The 12470-nt window shown below is 40.0% G+C and overlaps 1 protein-coding gene across 2 annotated transcripts in view; it reads left to right on the top strand.

Annotated features, from left to right (window-relative positions):
• The window catches only part of CBL (Cbl proto-oncogene), an 82477-nt gene that overhangs the window by 33879 nt on the left and 36128 nt on the right, over nt 1-12470 (top strand). Inside the window, exon 1 of one of the 2 annotated variants that reach the window (XM_045080432.1) lies at nt 247-374. The exons of the other annotated variant lie outside the window; for it this stretch is intronic. Coding sequence (XP_044936367.1) covers nt 322-374 — 53 coding nt within the window. The 5' untranslated portion in view covers nt 247-321. Of the gene's footprint in view, nt 1-246; nt 375-12470 lie in introns of those variants that run through there. 2 annotated transcript variants of the gene reach the window in all.

Here is a 12470-nt window from a genome sequence, read left to right as displayed (position 1 = left end):
CCGAGCCACCCAGGCGCCCCTCCTCTCTTTGTTTAAACCCTCCCCTCCTCCTTTCACAGGCAAAACACATCACTTTTTCTTTTTTCTTTCTTTTTTTTTAATGATTTCTTTTATTTATTTCACAGAGATCACAAGTAGGCAAAGAGGCAGGCAGAGAGAGAGGAAGAAGCAGGCTCCCCGCTGGGCAGAGAGCCCGATGCAGGGCTTGAACCCAGGACCCTAAGAGCATGACCTGAGCCGAAGGCAGAGGCTTAACCCACTGAGCCACCCAGGCACTCCACATCACTTTTTCAAGTACCATTCAGTTTCTACCAGTTCATCATGATCGGTTTAAGTTTGCATATAGCTTTCAGATATCTCGTATTCTATTCAAGGTACATTTGTGATTTTTTTTCTTTATTTTTCCTCATATGTGAATATACCTCTGCACCTTGACCCTGTTGACATTTTATCATATGTGTTTTACTTTGCTGAATTTACTGCACACAGTAAACACTGTTTACTCTTGCGTGGTGGCTTCAATACACATGGGTGGCTCAAATGTTCATTTTCCTGTTTGGAAGTAGGGTAGATGCTACTGGGTAGGTGGCACAGCCCCTGAAATCCTACAATCTATGAAGCTGTGCTAAGATGCTAAGTGCATTTTCGAGTCTTTATAAAAGATACCGACAAAGACTGGGTCTCAAAGAGAGGGCATTACTTTCTGCCTTAGGTGAGAATATACAAAACTAGCATGATTTTCTTTTCTTTTTTTTTTTTTTAAAAGATTTTATTTATTTGACAGAGAGAGACCACAAGCAGGCAGAGAGGCAGGCAGAGAGAGAGAGGAGGAAGCAGGCTCCCCGATGAGCAGAGAGTCCGATGCGGGGCTCGATCCCAGGACCTGAGCCGAAGGCAGCGGCTTAACTCACTGAGCCACCCAGGTGCCCCAGCATGATTTTCTTATAAAGGTAGTTTGCTTGGGACATTGATTGGCCAGTATTTTCAAAATAACTGTTCACATGGATTTGTTCTGCCTTTTTAAAATTTATTTATGTATATATTTTAAGTAATCTCCACACCCAGTATGGGCTCCAGCTCATGACCCTGAGACCAAAAGTTGCACTCTCTTCCAACTGAGCTAACCATGTGCCCTGCATTTGTTTTTCCCCTCCTCTTTGTTCTTAAAAGATTTTATTTATTTATTTGACGGAGAGACAGCAAGAGCAGAGATACAAGTAGGGGGAATGGGAGAGAAGAGAAGCAGGCATCTGGCCAAGCAGGGAGCCTGATGTGGGGCTCTATCCCAGGACCTGAGCTGGGATCATGACCTGAGCTGAAGGCAGACACTTAACTGACTGAACTATTCAGGCCATCCCAAGGAGGATTATTTTTCATGGAAAATATATTGAAGAGAGTGGCAGTTATGAGGATTTCTCCAGTTTTGATCCCTTCAAAAGTCTTAGATTCAGATAGTTACAGAAAATTCCATATTTCTTCCCCTGTTTTGAGGATACTAAAGTTCAGTAGCTACTCTGTATTTGTTCAGAGAAACCATATATTTAAATGTCTAATGTGTCATATATTTAGGAGGTAAATAATTAATGATAACCAGATAGACTTTCTGCATATTTGATTAGATTCTGTTAGAGCTGTTTCCTGCTCAGTATAAGTTGTTTTGTCTGTCTGTGTATCCATATATTTTTAAATATATTTTTTAAGTTCATAGGACAGGCTTTCTGAAAGCAACTTGGTGGTTTTGTCATTTGCTAGTGAGAAGGTATGAGAAGTTTTAGAGATGATTTTTCGTTTTGCATTTTGTTACTTAAGTGCTTGCATATTCTTTAAAGAACTGGTCTGGAGAAGAAGTAATCAGATACTGGGGTTAATACACTTTTAGCTGCAGACAAATGCTTCAGTGTCTGTAATAGCTTATATACTTACCTTTCAAAACTTGAGTTGAATAAATTCAAAGGTTATAAATACAGGGAAGTCAGATTATGTTCTTAAACTCTTTAGGAAATAATTATTTTCAAATATTGTCTCTAGTATAAATGACCCTGTTTCAGATGAGTTAGGAAAGGACAACTGTTGGTGAAAAAGGACATCTTGTCCACTAGTAACTGTCTGGTGGAGAAGAATGCCAAACACTCCTGGCATTAACCCAGTGATCAAGATTTGCATCACCAGTGATGTCATGTGGACTTCATGTAGCCCCTGATAGGATGTGATGAGAAGGGCATCTCACTTCCATGGGATTCTCTCTGTAAACTCAGGCCTCATCAAAAATATGAGCTTAACATCAGCTAAGCATATCCGGGGATGTTCTGCAAAATACCTGACAGGAACCCCTTAAAACTCTGTGAGGTCGAAGAAGAACAAAGACTAAGAAACTACCGCAGACCAGAGGAGAGTAAGGAGATGTGATGTTAAATGCTATGTATCCTGGATTGGATCCTGAAACAAATAAGGGCATTAATGGAAAAAAACAGGCAAGACCTGCAGAAAGTTGCGGTTCAGTTGATAGGACCATATGGTTGTTGGTTTGTTAGTGTTCACAAATGAACCACAGTAATATAAGGTCTTAATACTATTAAGGGAAACTGAAACTGAATGAGGGCTGTATGGGAAATTCTGTAGTATCTTCAACTTCTTTTATAAATCTAAGGTTCCAGAGTAAAATGTTTATTTAAAAAAAAAATTTCCCGTTCAGTTCTACAAATTTATTGAATGCCTGTTAGGTGCAAGGCAGTGTGCTCACTACTGCAGGAGACAAAGTATGTGAGACACCGTCCCTGCCCACAAGGAGTTGTCCAGTTGGGGACTAAGACAACGGATACAAAAGAGAATATGGTAGAGCTTGTGCTGAGTATGAGCAAGGTGCTTCAGGGTCTCGGGCTGGAGAGTGGACATGGAATAAAGACAGGCAAATATCCCACACCTGCCCGCCCCACTGCACACACTGGGGAGATAGCATTTGAGATGGACTTTGGGCAGGAGTTCAGTAACCATAGGCGATAGAAAGGAAATCTGAATCATACTGATCAGTCTGGGCTCTTGAATCAGTAGACCAGCTTTGCCATTTACTAGCTCTGTGACCTTGGGCAAGTTATTTAACATCATTAAGTCTTTGTTTCTCATTTGTGTGATAGTATTAGTAATTCCTATTTCAATGCACTATTATGAGAATTAAATGAGGTATATATGTAGCTTAGCAAAGCATCTGATGTGTAGTAAGCTCTTAAGGTTAACTGTTAGAAATAGAGGCATGAATTGTTGACGTAACATCATCAAGAAAGGTGCGGGGCCCCGGAAACTATAGGATTTGGGGGGAATAATGAGTCATGTGTGTTTAGAAAGATGAATCAGGACCATATTGTAAGTGCTCTGATTTGTAAGCTGAACAACTTGAACTTTTTTGGTGGTTATTGGGGAGTCTTTGAAGATTTTTGTGTAGGGGGAGTAATGAGATTGAGTCTGTGGCTTAAGATTAATTTGTTAGAAGTGTGAGGGGAGTACTGGAGATTCTCACATGGGCTGCTGCCTTCCTACTCATCCGGTGAATTAGATTAGTGTCCCTTCAGCTTTCAATTCTGTGAAACAGGGAGCTGAAAATGCTGTGGATGGTTAGTGCTGTGATGGTAGTCTGTTACATGTAACTTGGGGGTCTTAAAAAGGATGGCCACAAGTATAGCAACAGGTACATTTAATATGTGTTTTGTATTTTGGAAAAAAAAAAGGTCATTGATATTTTTAGAGATACTGGCTCAGAACTCCTTTTGTAGGTGATGGTTCTAGTTTTGCCACCCCCATCCCCTTTTTTTTAAGCAGTTTAAGCAGATAAGAGTTAAACAGTACTTTATTGACTTCCTGTGGAGCTTGTTGAAAGAAGTTCCGTTCTATCTATTTTTAAAGCTGATTACTGTGAGCAGGGGTGCTTCTGCCCGGTTATGAATGTTCACCACAGTATGCTCTCAGCATTCTTTGGATGACACTGTGTTTGCATATAAGGTTCTCAGGGTTCAATGAAGAGGAAAGCAGCATAGTTATCGCTGAAATGGTGGCAGCAAATGAAATTCTTACAAGCATTGATCGTTTCACCATTCAACAGTATAATCAATTTATCGTCCTCTATATGGGGCCTTTACCTCACACTGCTGGCTGAATGGCAAAAAATGGGGTATCGCTGTGACCTCATTTGGGGGAAGATTTTACAACTTCAAGATGATACTATATAATGTTCTATAGCTTGTTTGTTAATCATTGTATCAAAAGTGCTAATCATTTTGAAATTTACTCACTGGGAAGTAGAGGTTCATTGGGCCCATAAATATTAAAATAGATTCCAGCCTAAATTATTGGGGTTCCCCCAGTGTTTCGTTATGAAAATTCTCAGTCATGCAGAGAAATTGAATTTATACCAGTTGTATCCCCCATCACTTAGAATCTCTTAAGTAACTAAATGGTAAAAGGCAAGTTCTGTTTTCTTCTCTTTGAAAATCAAAGAAACTTCTTCCGGAAACTTTGAACTGTTTTCATGTAAGGTAGTATTTTGAAATGGCTGAGGTGACTTTTTTTTTAAAGATTTTATTTATTTGAGAGAGAGCGAGCATGAGCGGGGGGAGGGGCAGAGGGAGAAACTGACTCCCGGCTGAGCAGAGAGTCCAACGTGGGGTTCAATTCCAGGACCCTGGGATCATAACCCGAGCCGAAGGCAGACACTGAACCAACTGAGATACCCGGGTGCCCCGGCTTCGATGATTTTTGATGTTAGTTATTTCTTCAGAAATGAAATTGAGTAAAATAACCTACCACACATTCTGGGATTTAGTAAATCCCCGGTGTTAGAATAGAAAACAGTATTTACCAGATCAGATTAACTTTTCAGATCCCACAGTGGGTTCATACAATTAACTGCTCATTTAAATTCCATGAGACATGAGTTCATTTGAATTCTTTGTAGCTTGGGCGCTGGGTGGCTCAGTCAGTTAAGCTTCTGCCAGTCAGCTCAGGTCATGATCCTAGGGTCTTAAGATTTGAGCCCCACGTTGGGCTTCCTGCTCAGTGAGGAGCCTGCTTCTCCCTCTCCCTCTGCCTGCTGCTCTCCTTGCTTGTGTGCTCATTTTCTCTCCGTCTCTGTCAAAATAAATAAATAGAATCTTTAAAAATAAATGAACAAGTTCTTTGCAGGCAAAAATAAAACAAGATGAAATCAGAGAAGGAGACAAACCATAAGAGACTCTTAATCATAGGAACCAAACTGAGGGTTGCTGGAAGGGAGGGAGGGGGAGATGGGGTGACCGGGTGATGACATTAAGGAGGGCATGTGATGTTACGAGCCCCGGGTGTTATATAAGACTGATGAATCTTTAACCTCTACCTCTGAGACTAATAGTACATTATGTTATTTAATTGAGTTTAATTTAAAAAAATTAAAATATTAAAAAGTAAAAAAAAATTCTTTGTAGGGACGCCTGGGTGGCTCAGTGGGTTAAGCCGCTGCCTTCGGCTCAGGTCATGATCTCAGGGTCCTGGGATCGAGTCCCGCATCGGGCTCTCTGCTCAGCAGGGAGCCTGCTTCCTCCTCTCTCTCTGCCTGCCTCTCTGCCTACTTGTGATCTCTCTCTGTCAAATGAATAAATAAATCTTTAAAAAAAAAAAAAAAATTCTTTGTAGACAGAAAGAAAATAAACTTGTAAAATTATCTTATAATTTCTAGTCCTCATTCTTATAAAGATATATATACTAGTTTGCTTTCTCTTGAGTCTTTCTTCTTCAATCCTATTGTGAAATTAAATTGCTGAAGTTAAGGTTTCTAGTTTCAAATCCATGGAATAGCATAAATTCATAAATTTTTATTCATAGAAAGAGATTTTCAAGAGTCGTTGGTTCCAGCTCCCTTATATTACATCTCAGGAAGTGGCAGCCCAGAGAGGTTAAGTAACTGCCCAAGGGCCCAGTAAATTAATGGGGGATCAGGAAATACATTTTATTTTGTTTATTTTTAAGTATTTTAGTTTTAATTTTAAGTAATCTGTATACCCAACTATGTGGGGCTCAAACTCACAACTGTGAGATCAAGAGTCATGTACTCTACCAACTGAGCCCACCAGGCATCCCAGGAAAAACATTTTAAATCTCTAGTCTTCTCTAGTATTATCATACATTATTTTTAGATAACTCTTATAGAAAGAATAAACAGAGTATGCTTGTCAGTTATAGAATTTATCTCTATTTAAATGGAGTTTCAGAAAATGGCACCCTAAATGAGAATATCTTTATGAATATATTGGACTGTTTTATAATATTTTTTTCCTAGAAGATCTCAATCCCTTAATGTATTGATTTCTCGACAGTCCTTTTCTTCATAATACTGTTGCTGTACTTCGAAGGGTTGGGGCATTCTCACTAAGCAAGGAAGAGTGGTACTATCAGTACTCATCTTAAATGTTCATGAATATATTTTATTTTAATTTTTTAAAAGATTTTATTTATTTATTTGACAGAGATCACAAGTAGGCAGAGAGGCAGGCAGAGAGAGGAAGGGAAGCAGGCTCCCTGCTGAGCAGAGAGCCCGATGTGGGACTCGATCCCAGGACCCTGAGATCATGACTTGAGCCGAAGGCAGAGCTCAACCCACTGAGCCACCCAGGCATCCAATAAATATATTTTAATAGAAAGTGTTAATTTATCTCCCCGCACTATGTTCTTTTTTCCATTTCCTCTTCCTCTGCAAAGAACTTCGTGGCTATGAGTTATAAGATAACTTGTTTTTCAGTATTTTGTGCAGTAGTAACTTCATCAGTCGGAATCATTTGAAGAGGTTTCTGTTTATCTCATTCATTTAAAGGCTACTTTTCAACACTGTCTTGTTTGATCTGCAGAAGTGGTGATTGTAATTCCTCTCAAGTTGTATTTATCTTTCTACTTTAGAAGCTAAAACAGGAACTGTAATTGCTTCTTTAATCTTTAATGTACCTATTTGTGACACAGAAATCTTAGTCCCTACTAGCGAAATTATACCCAGAAGATGTCACCGTTGTTTTAGGCTTGAGGTACAAAAAAGGTGTGTTAGCTTTTAGAATAGAACTGGAGGTAGGGAGAAAAGAACTGACACTGGCCTTGAACTTAAACTGACACTGCATACTGAATCAGCATTTGATTATAAGGAAGTTGTGAGCGAAGAGAAGAGGAAGATGGAAGCTATACGGTAGAATTTGTGGTTACTTAGATGTAGATGTCTGGCATTAAAGGCAATAAAAATGACCTCCTCCTTCAAATACTGAGTTAAAAAAAAAACCTATATTGCTTGCTGCTGCTGGAACTTGAGAGTAGTTATGTCTTCAGGGTATTTGTTTTTAAAAAAAAAAAAGTAGAAGAGATATGTTCCTCTGTGTTTCTTTGGAGAATTGTTAGAACGTAGTGTATGAATTGAAGTAACTGCTGACAGAATTTTGCGAAGTATTGCTTGCTTTGTCATAAGCCTAAACATCCATCATGCCTCATTATTCTAAGATTACATGTTTAGACAGATTCTGCTGATTAAATTCAGCTCTGTACACGGCGGACACTCCGCTATAAGCCTATGGTCTTAAAATGTTATTGAACAGAATTTCAACTCAGATCAGTTACAAAATGCTCTGACCCATGGGATTTTATAGATGCTTAATTTCCTTTTAAGAAGTGTGATGCTTATGATGCGCATCTCTGGTGGTTTTAAGAAATGTAAGCTGGCTTTTTGGGGGAATGCATCCTTAAGTAGGAAAGTGTCTCAAATTGATTTTCTGTGTCTATTTCAGTCAGCACTTTGAACTGCTCTTGGGTACCTGGTCTCATTACATCCTTGTGGTCAATAACTTTCCCTTTTCTCGTGGCTTACTTCACATATTAAAATAGCTTTCTGTCCATTATTATTTTGGTGTGTATATTTTATCTCTGATCCAGCATAATGCTGGGCACTTGGTAGATCTGACTGGAAATTTTTTTTTTTTTAATCTGTTTGACAGACAAGAGATCACAAGTAGGCAGAGAGGGAGGCAGAGAGAGAGGAAGAAGCAGGCTCCCTGCTGAGCAGAGAACCTGACCTGGGGCTCTATCCTAGGATCCTGGGAACATGACCTGAGCCAAAGGCAGAGGCTTTAACCCACTGAGCCACCCAGCTGCCACTCTGACTGTGAGATTATTTGAAAAGGCGCCGACATGGCTTGGTCATCCCAGACTCACGTTGTCCCCATTTCATACCTCGTTTAAGAATCTGCTCTTGGGGGCGCCTGAGTTGCTCAGTGGGTTAAGTCTCTGCTTTCGGCTCAGGTCATGATCTCAGGGTCCTGGGATTGAGCCCTGCATTGGGCTCTCTGCTCAGCAGGGAGCCTGCTTCCCCCTCTCTCTCTGCCTGCCTCTCTGCCTACTTGTGATCTTTCTCCCTCTCTCTCTGTCAAATAAATAAATAAAAATTTAATTAAAAAAAAAAAATCTGCTCTTGGAGAGAGGTTCCCAAGACCACCTTCTCTAAAACAGCAACCCTACACGACTCTCTTCTCATACTCTGCTTTTTCTTCAGAGTACTTTTCTCCCATTACCTGATGCTCTCCTGTGGGAATGTAAATGCCATAAAAACAGGAATTTTGTCTTGTTCACTGTTGTGTCCATCCCTGTTGCCCAGCAGGCACATAGTGGGCACTCAGTGTTTTCGGAAGGTATCATGAAGGTTAGAAATTGTGCCGGATATCCTGTGGGATATAGATACATATTAGAAATATAGCCCTTGTGTACTCAGATAGCTAAAGCACAAGATGGGTTCAGACGGTCTGAGAACTTCAGCAAATAGGCTGTGGGTATTTTAGTGGCTTATTACTTCTAGCTGGCTTCTTAGGAAATGACATTTAAGCTGCGTCTTCTTTCAGACTGGGGAACCAGATAAGCAGAGGCTCAGAGGTGGGAAAGTGAGTAAGGGCGGTATGTATAAGAAAAGATGACATATTCAGTTTGGCTAGAGTATATTCCTAACAAAGAAAGAAGTCAGGTAGAAAGGTAGGTTAGATCCAGGGCAGTGGAAAGTCATCAGATCAAAGCTGAGTTTGGGTTTTGTCCCACTGGCACTGTGGAAATTGTTATTTTCCCTCCTGAAAGGGCAGTTAGGGACGCCTAGATAGCTCAGTCAAGTTATGTGTCTGCCTCCAGCTCAGGTCATAATCTTGGCTCCCTGCTCAGCGGGGAGTCTGCTTCCCCTCTACACCTGACCCCATTTGTGCTCGTGTGTGCGTGTGCGCACGCTCTCTCTCTCATATAAATAAATAAACAAATAATTTTTTAAAAGGGCAATTATATGGCATGATTGGACCTGTAGAGGAGGAGATTGAAGACTCAAGTCTGTTTTTATTATTATTAAATGTTTTATTTTAATCCAGTATGTTAGCAGAGTGTTAAATTAATCTCAGGTGTACAGCGTAGTGATTCAGAGTTCTGTACCTGATTCGGCGCTCACCACCATAGGTGCATTCTGAATCCCTTCACCTAGTCCACCCCTCTCCTCACCCACTGCCCCTCTGGCAGCCACCAGTTTGTTCTCTAGAGTTAAGAGTCTGTTTCTTGTTTTGTATGTCTCTTTCTTTATTTTCCTTTGCTCATTTGTTTCTTAAATTCCACATATGAGTGAAATCAGAGGGTATTTGTTTTTCTCTGTCTGACTGACTTCACTTGGCATTATCCTCTCTAGTTCCATCCATGTTGTGGTAATTGGCAAAATCTCACTTTTTATGGCTGAGTAATATTTCGTGGACATATATATATATATATATATATATATATATACACACACACACCACATCTTCTTTATCCATTCATCTGGACAGTTGAGCTGCTTCCTTGGTTTAGCTACTGTAAATAATGCTGCCGTAACCATAGAGGTGCGTGTGTGTTTATAGTTTTTGGGTTAAGAACCAGTAGTGTGATTACTGGATTGTAGGTCAGTTCTGTTTTTAACTTTCTGAGGAGCCTCCGTACTGTTTTCCACAGTGACTGTTCCAGTTCAGTTCTAGTCAACACCCTCACCAACACCTGTTGTTTGTTGTGTTGTTTATTTTAACCATTCTGTCAGGTGAGAGGGGATGTCTCGTGATGAGTGATGTTAGCATCTTTTTGTGTGTATGTTGAAAGACTGAACTTTGAATTGTAGGGTAGATGGGGGAAGGTAGCAAGGAACTTATATTAGAATAATAATATAATTTCGGGTGCCTGGGTGGCTCAGTGGGTTAAAGCCTCTGCCTTTGGCTTAGGTCATGATCCCAGGGTACTGGGATCGAGCCCCACATCGGGCTCTCTGCTTGGTGGGGAGCCTGCTTCCCCTTTCTCTCTGCCTACTTGTGATCTCTCTCTCTCTGTGTCAAATAAATAAGTAAATAAATAATCTTTTTAAAAAATATAATTTAAAAGTGGAAAGACAACAGTGGCCAGCAAATTGACAAATAAATCCGATATGGAGAATAAGGGAAATGGAAGCAACCAAGATGACTTTAAGGTTTTGAATTTGTGAGAAGTAAGATGGTGTTGTCATTAAAGAGAACATGAAGTAAGAACAGACTTGAGAAGGAAGATTAATTTAATTTTGAACATGTTGCTCTGAGGTGCTAGCATTTGAGTGGAGGAATGTGGTTGGCAGTTGGGAGTTGGAGAGCTTCCAAGGCTTGAGATTTGGGAGTTGCTTGCAGGGTAGTTTCTGAAGCTTGAGAATGTGAAGGAAGAGTCAGGAGAGCACATGGGAAAAGAAAGAAAAGTGGCGGAGAACATATTCTTGGGAAATAACTGTTAAGAGAACAGGAGGAGAACCAAGTGAGGACAACATTATAGGAGTCCAGAAAAAGGTCTGTGGTAACCTTGAGAGTGGGATATATATCTTTTTGGTCATATCACACATTGTTCTGTACTGTTTAGCATAGTTCGTTCTTTTTAAAAAATATTTAAGTGATCTCTACCTCCACTGTGGGGCTCAAAATCATGACACTGAGATCGAGAGTCGCAGGGTCTACTTACTGAACTAGCCAGGTGCCCCATTCTGTGATATATTCTTGGTCTTTCTGCTTTTTGTTTCTTTTTTGATAAAATAGCAAAAGTTCTAATAAGCCATAATTGAAGGATCTCAAAGTGTGAGGAGGACAACGGTTAAAGGAGCTTAGGGATTGAATAAGTGCTTGTCTTCGTATCTCACACTTGATCTACATAGCATAGGAATTATTTTAGACTGTCTTCAAAGAATATATTATCACTTTTGTAGTGCTTTCAGAAAGCAAATCGGAAACTAGAAAGAATAACTTGCTAAAGTGCAAGAAGACAGATCTTAGAACTGAAGCTGATTTGTTGAAAGCTGACTGGAAAGATTTCAGTAGCGTTTTGCACAAGAATCAGGGCTAGGAAGACCTGGTGTCTTTGGTGCAGCATTTTATATAGCAAAAAAGAGAACAATCTCTCCATGAAAGAGAATTTTTAGGTACTCAAATTTGATCACGAATTGACTTGAAATTTTATAATCCACTTAAGAGAAGAATAGACTTTTGAATATAAAAATACTAATGATGGGGACAAGGTGAAAATAAGTACGGATGGTAGCTGGTTTGGCGTATTAACAGTATCTAAAGCATCTGTCTGTCTTTCTCTGTGTGGCAGCACATTAAAGATAAGAAAGATAATCTGATTAAAGGACATACCTCAAAGTAGAGGCATCATCTGGTGTGTTAAATTGGTACTATGTGGCATCTTTTTTATATTGAATTATAGTTGACAGAATGTTACATTAATTTCAAGTATACAACATAGTGATTCGATAACTCCATTATTCTCTGTGGCATCTTTATGAGGTTATCAGAGTAAAGCTCACTAATGGATAAAGCATAGCACTAGCATATGCATGCAGGTAGAAATTGTCACATGGTTTGGATACTAGCATTCCAGGTTTGGTATAGGAAGAACTGTTTTGGTAAAACTTAACTTCTTTAAGGTCTGATTTAAGTGAAAATACTTGTTAGGTCTGGATATTAAAATTGTAATTTATTTTTTAATTTGGATGAGTGATATGATTAGCTTTAAAATCCAGAATAGCTGGGATCCTGGGTGGCTTAGCCAATTAAATGACAGCCTTCTGCTCAGGTCATTATCCCCAGAGTCCTGGGATTGAGCCCCGCATTGGGCTTCCCTGTTCCGTGAGGTGTCTCCTCCTCCCCTTTCTCTGCTCCTCTCCCCACTCATGGGTGCATGCTCGCACACTCTCTCTCTCTCTTTCCCTGTCTCTAGCTCAGATAAATAAAATTTAAAAAAAAAAATCCAGAATAGGGCGCCTGGGTGGCTCAGTGGGTTAAAGCTTCTGCCTTGGCTCAGGTCATGATCCCAGGGCTCTCTGCTCAGCCGGGAGCCTGCTCCCCCACCCACCCCCCACCCCCCTCCCTCTGCCTACTTGTGATCTCTGTCTGTCAAATAAATAAAAAATCTTTAAAAAAAAATCC

This window comes from Mustela putorius, unplaced genomic scaffold (genome assembly GCF_011764305.1).
Source record: "Mustela putorius furo isolate JIRA1106 unplaced genomic scaffold, ASM1176430v1.1 tig00000460_pilon_pilon_pilon, whole genome shotgun sequence".
NCBI classification, from domain to species: Eukaryota; Metazoa; Chordata; class Mammalia; order Carnivora; family Mustelidae; genus Mustela; species Mustela putorius.
This window is presented reverse-complemented; position numbering and strand designations above follow the sequence as displayed.